The sequence below is a fragment of the Poecilia latipinna genome, unplaced genomic scaffold (genome assembly GCF_001443285.1).
Source record: "Poecilia latipinna isolate Pla-1442-1.1 unplaced genomic scaffold, P_latipinna-1.0 Scaffold2238, whole genome shotgun sequence".
NCBI classification, from domain to species: domain Eukaryota; kingdom Metazoa; phylum Chordata; class Actinopteri; order Cyprinodontiformes; family Poeciliidae; genus Poecilia; species Poecilia latipinna.
Genome location: NW_015114854.1, coordinates 1,413 through 6,774, shown reverse-complemented (window position 1 = coordinate 6,774; position 5,362 = coordinate 1,413). Strand labels below are relative to the sequence as shown.

The 5,362-nt window shown below is 40.3% G+C and overlaps 1 protein-coding gene across 1 annotated transcript in view; it reads left to right on the top strand.

Annotated features, from left to right (window-relative positions):
- cunh5orf22 (chromosome unknown C5orf22 homolog) overlaps positions 1–4,545 on the top strand; it is a 16,686-nt gene extending 12,141 nt beyond the window's left edge. Inside the window, exons 7-10 of the mRNA XM_015018154.1 lie at positions 2,017–2,138; positions 2,506–2,572; positions 3,930–4,069; positions 4,152–4,545. Of these exons, the coding sequence (XP_014873640.1) occupies positions 2,017–2,138; positions 2,506–2,572; positions 3,930–4,069; positions 4,152–4,308 (486 nt within the window). The 3' untranslated portion in view covers positions 4,309–4,545. The remainder of the gene's footprint in view (positions 1–2,016; positions 2,139–2,505; positions 2,573–3,929; positions 4,070–4,151) is intronic.
- Positions 4,546–5,362: the final 817 nt, after the last annotated feature.

Sequence of the window (5,362 nt, the reverse complement as noted above, 5' to 3'; positions counted from 1 at the left end):
TATATATATAAATGATATATAAATGAAATTTAACCTTGAAAAAGTGTTCTGGTAGGCTTTTCCTAAGGTCTTTGTAGCCACACCTTCCAGAATAAGCCATGATCCACAGAGCTTCCAAAGCATCAGACGAACCTCATGATTCAAAGATATCAGTCAGATGAAGACTACAAAAGAATTCCCAAGCAATTAAATATACCATGGAACACAGTGAAGACCGTCATCATCACGTGGAGAAAATATGGCACAACAGTGACGTTACAAACAACAGGATATCCATTCAAGGTTGGTGATAAGACGAGAGGAAACGCAGTCAGGGAGGCTGCCAAGAGGCCGACATCAACACTGAAGGAGCTGCTGGAATTTATGTCAAGTACAAGCTGTGTACTACATATAACAACAACCTCCTATGTTCTTCATACGTTTGGAAATCATAACACATTTTCACATGTGTGAAAACCAAGGTTGAACTTTTTGGACATAATTCCAAAAGATATATTTGGTGCAAAAACAACACTGCTCATCACCAAAAGAACATCATACCTGCAGTGAAGCATGGTGGTGGCAGAATCATGCTCGGGGGGCTGTTTTTCATCAGTTGGACCTGGGGCCTCAATCCGAGTGGAGGGCATTATATACAGTTCCAAGTACCAGTTAGTGTTGGCACAAAACCTTTGGCCTTCTATCAGTAAGCTAAAGATGGAGAGGAACTTCATCTTTCAGCAGGACGATGACCCAAAACACACATCTAACAACAAAAGGATGTCCATACCAGAATGAGGTGGAAGCTTTGGAATGGCCAAGTCAGAATCCAGACCTGAATCCCATCAAACATCTGCTGACCTGAAGAGGGCTGTGCACAGGAGATGCCCTCACAATCTGTCGGATTTGGAGCGATTTTGCAAAATAGAGTGGGCAAATATTGCTACATCAAGATGTGCCACGTTGACAGGCTCCAACCCAAAAAGACTGAGTGTTGTAATAAAAGCCAAAGGTGGTGCAACAAAGTATTAGTTTAAGGTTGTGCATATTTATGCAACCAGGTTATTTTAAATTTTCTATTTTGTATTTCACCCCTTTAAAGGTTTCAGTTGGTTTTTCAATTGCATTATGCAGATTATAGGTCACATTAAAGGTGGAAAAAGTTGTGAAATTATTTGTATTGCTGTCATTTTTTTACATCATGAAAACCTGGCATTTGAACATTTGTATATGTAAAGCAGTGCACAAGTGTCCCAAAAGAGGGTGCTGTTGGTACCACCGCAATCCTGGCATGTTTGTCCTGCCGGGGACACCGTAGTGCGGGGGATTTTTGTGCGCGAACTGCTGTATTCCTTACAGTGTGTTTACTGCCTGTAAGGTAAGCAGCAGCTCCGCTAGCCCGGTGTAAAAATGAACGTTATATATATTTCTATTGGTTCAGATTGCCAGTTAGGCACAGATTACATTTTCTTTCTGGTGATTGATTGGTTTGTGACGTTTGATCGTTTTGTGATGCTTGATTGTTTTGTAAAACAGAAAAAAAGCGGTTGAATGCTGACAGTGTGTTTACTGCCTGTAAGGTGGACGAAATAAACGCGCCAAGGTCTCCCCACAACCACGATCGCTGTGTCCGATTCCTCTTTTCTGCACGGATCACATCCCACCTTCACGCACAAATAAAACACAACGCAGAGTCCATAGGGTGTCTTCCATCAGCGGCAGATCCAAAGAGGGAAAGCCTGGGTTACATATAGACTTTTTATAACCATTGTATCAATCTCTCTCTCTCTCCATAAGGACCATTTCATAATAAATACGATGTTGCATGGACTGACTGCTCCTTATGGGGCCCAGAGAGAAGTGCTATTTTTGGGTTGGGGGTTAGATTTAGGACTAAGGTTTTAATTAAGTTTAGGTTAGCGTTAGGCATGTACAGGCAATAGTAAGGATCAGGGTTGAGCTTCAGTGAATGGAAGTCAATGCAAAGTCCTGGTGAAGATAGAAAGACACACTGTGTGTGTGTGTGTGTGTCTGAAGGCAGAGCTGGAGGAGTGTGTAGATCACCGTATTCATCAGTTAGAGGACCTGGAGGCGGCATTCGCTGATCTGCTGGAAGATGATGGAGAACAGACGGTTACACGATGGGCCTCTAAACCAGGGTACAGTTCCTCTGCTTTCATGTCATTAGAAAATGTCTGCAGCTCAGCTGCATATAAGTGAATGATGATAACTTTGTACAATTTATTATGCATGTCACATGTTAACTTTTTTGTTCACACATTTGTCATCCTCACCCTGATAGGTAGGTAAAACAAGTTAATTTGTACAGTACCAATCACACACTGGATAACTTGATCATATTTGTATCTGTGTTGGACTAAGAGACCAAAATCTGTGGCTGCATGTCGCATGCTGGCAGCTGCTGCTGCATTATTAATGTCATCATTATACTTCAGTTCACAACTGTAAAAATAATCTCTTCTGTCTTGAAATAGTCAGTGTGTCACTTTACTTATTTCTTTTTAGCATGTCTTCATTAAACCAACTGGTTTCCAGTTTGAAGGCAAGAAATCCTTCACCTGACTATGAAATGGTAAGCATCAACATATGGTAAGAATTCTTCTATTTTCCTAAAGCTGCTGTTTACCACCTTGTCATCCAGGCGGCCATTCATATACAAATTGATTTACATGAGTCCAAACATGAAGAAATGCTGCCATATACTTAAAGTCTGTATAGTGGTTCAATGGTTTGTATATTGTGCCTGTATTCAAATGAAGTATGTACAGTATGCTGCTGTGAGAGAATGGGGCATATTACCTTTCAGGTCATGTCATTCTGTTTTTATGATACTTATATCCTGAATATCTGTGATGCTCTGTACACAGCATGTGTTGATCCCAAAGTAGTCAAATAATTATTAGCTGAATTATTTCAGAAAATGGGTCAAACGAGCCTAAAGTACTGTAAACCAGAGGCCCCAATGCTGGTAAGACTGGTTTAAAATATCAGATTTTAATGAAAATGAAAAGTGCTGCACAATGTTGCTTATTGTCGAGGGCTTTAGGGAAGTCATTTATTACATTTATGAAGCCAGATTAAAACCAAGTAAAGATATCTTTATGAAGAAATCCTTAGATGTTGATGAAAGTTTCTACACCTTTGACTTAGTGGAGGGTGTGCTGGATGGTTGTCAAGTGAAGGGCCATTGGAGGGCCCCCAAGAGCAGTTTATTTTTTCTTTTTGGCCATATAAAACGATTTCATGATCAAATATATATTATTGCTTGTTGCTGAAAAAGTGCTATATAAATAAAACAATTTCTTCTTAAAAAAATTACGACTTTATCATGAAATTGTGTGTTTTTGTTAATATAAACAATAATAATAATAAAAAATCTGCTCCACTTAGAGGGGCCCCCTGGTGGCCCCGGGGTCCTAAGCAGCCACTTACTTTGCTTATCCCCTGGGGTGGTCCTGACCATTGAATGTATGGTTCTGCAAGTTCATTTTCCTGCTTTGGGTCAGACTCTGTCTCCAACATGTAAGGTTGGATAGGTGGAGTACTCTTCGACCTGGAGGGGGACGGAGCCTGAAATGTCTCATTCAAATTAAGAAAAAAACACAGCAAAACAAGTTGCTCAAAAAAGGAGTAATCCAGGATCTATGGAGCCTCAATAATGAGGCATTGAATTCTAATTTATATAGATTATCAGTGAATGATTTGCATGTGAAGAGAGGATTTAAAAGCTTTAAGGTGTCACTGGCACAATGAAACCCATTACATGATTTAAAAAGAAGAACTACTGTCTAAAAACTGACAGACATGGACAATCAGGATAACAGTCTGAATCTGTTAAAACATTTTGCTTTCTGCCGTTTTCCTCCTAACCTTTAAATCTGATTTAATCGCGTTTTTTGCCTACTTTGACCAATCACTGCATGACTCAGGTTCACCAAGCAGGCCTGACCTGTGACTCAGATGAGCTGCCGCACCACATCAGTACCGAGGAGGAGATCAGTGGACTGATTTCTGCTGTGCAGCTTGTCCTGAAAGCTCTGCCCACACCGACTCTGGTGACTATGTCAAGGTAAAGATTAACACTCGGTCCACAAGATCTGATTGGAGAGAAAATGAAAGAGTGAATGTAAATCTCTGTCTTTTGTTGACAGGTCTAGTCTAGATGAATACTGCCCAGCTGAGCAGGTGGATTCAGTTCAAAGTAGAGTTCTGGATGTACTAGAGACATTGTATGGTGACCTCGATGTGCATAAAGACTACAAAAGCAGTAATAAAGATGCTAAGGACTGCCAGCCAAGCACTTCTTAAACTGGCACACAAACAATTTATCTTGAACTCAAACTCAAACAAATTTGGCTCAAAGTGAAAAAAAAAAGAGTTACTGTGAATTGTCAGTTTCAAACTTTTTGTACTTTTCCCAGTTTTGGTCATTTTGTCCCCAAGAATGGGGAATAAAAATTGCTGTCCTTTAAGTGACGTTTTGTACCCTCTTCAGATTTAAAGAAATGTGACTGTATGAGCCCAATAAATAAAATTGACCAGGAATCATAGTTTTTCATGTCAGAGGCATCTTACCTTAGATGGAGAAAAAAGAGACAGTTGCCCAGTGGTCCAGAGTCCTGATTTCAGATTAAGGTAAATTCTGCATTTCATGTGGAAATCAAGGATTCCAGGGTCTGCAGGAAGAGTGGAGAGGCACAGAATCCATGCTGCTTGAAGGCAGTTGTGAAGCTTCCACAGTCAGTGATGTCTTAGGATGCCAGGTCATCTGCTGGCATTGGTCCACTTTGTTTTCTGAAGTTCACAGTCAATATAGCCATCTACCATGACATTCTAGAGCACTTCATGCTCCCTCTGCTGACATGGAGATGCTGATTTTATTTTCCAAAAGGACTTGGAACCTGCTCACACGGCCAAACGTACTGAAAGCTGATTCAGTGACCATGATATTCCTGGTCTTGATTGGCCAGCAAGCTCCTCTGCGGCCTCATGCATAAAGCGTGCGCACAAAAAATGTGCGGTGCCATATGTTACGCACAAGTCGGCACGTATGAAAATTTACTTTGCGTCAAAGTAAAATATATGAACACTTTTTCGCTGGCGTGAAAATGTGCGGCCGCCACGCAAACTTTTTCTTTGGACAATATCAAACTACAAAGCGTCAAAACTCACTTAAATACACTGAAGTCTGACTACATTCTGTGTTATTTAGACCAAGAAGCACCAAACCGATGTCTTTCATGATTTTAATATTTTATTGTTTAACATAAACGATGAAACTGAACCGCATTTATCCTCAGACAATAAGCTAACACGCACACAAAGTAAAGAAAATAAAAATAAAAGTATGTGAAAACCTCGC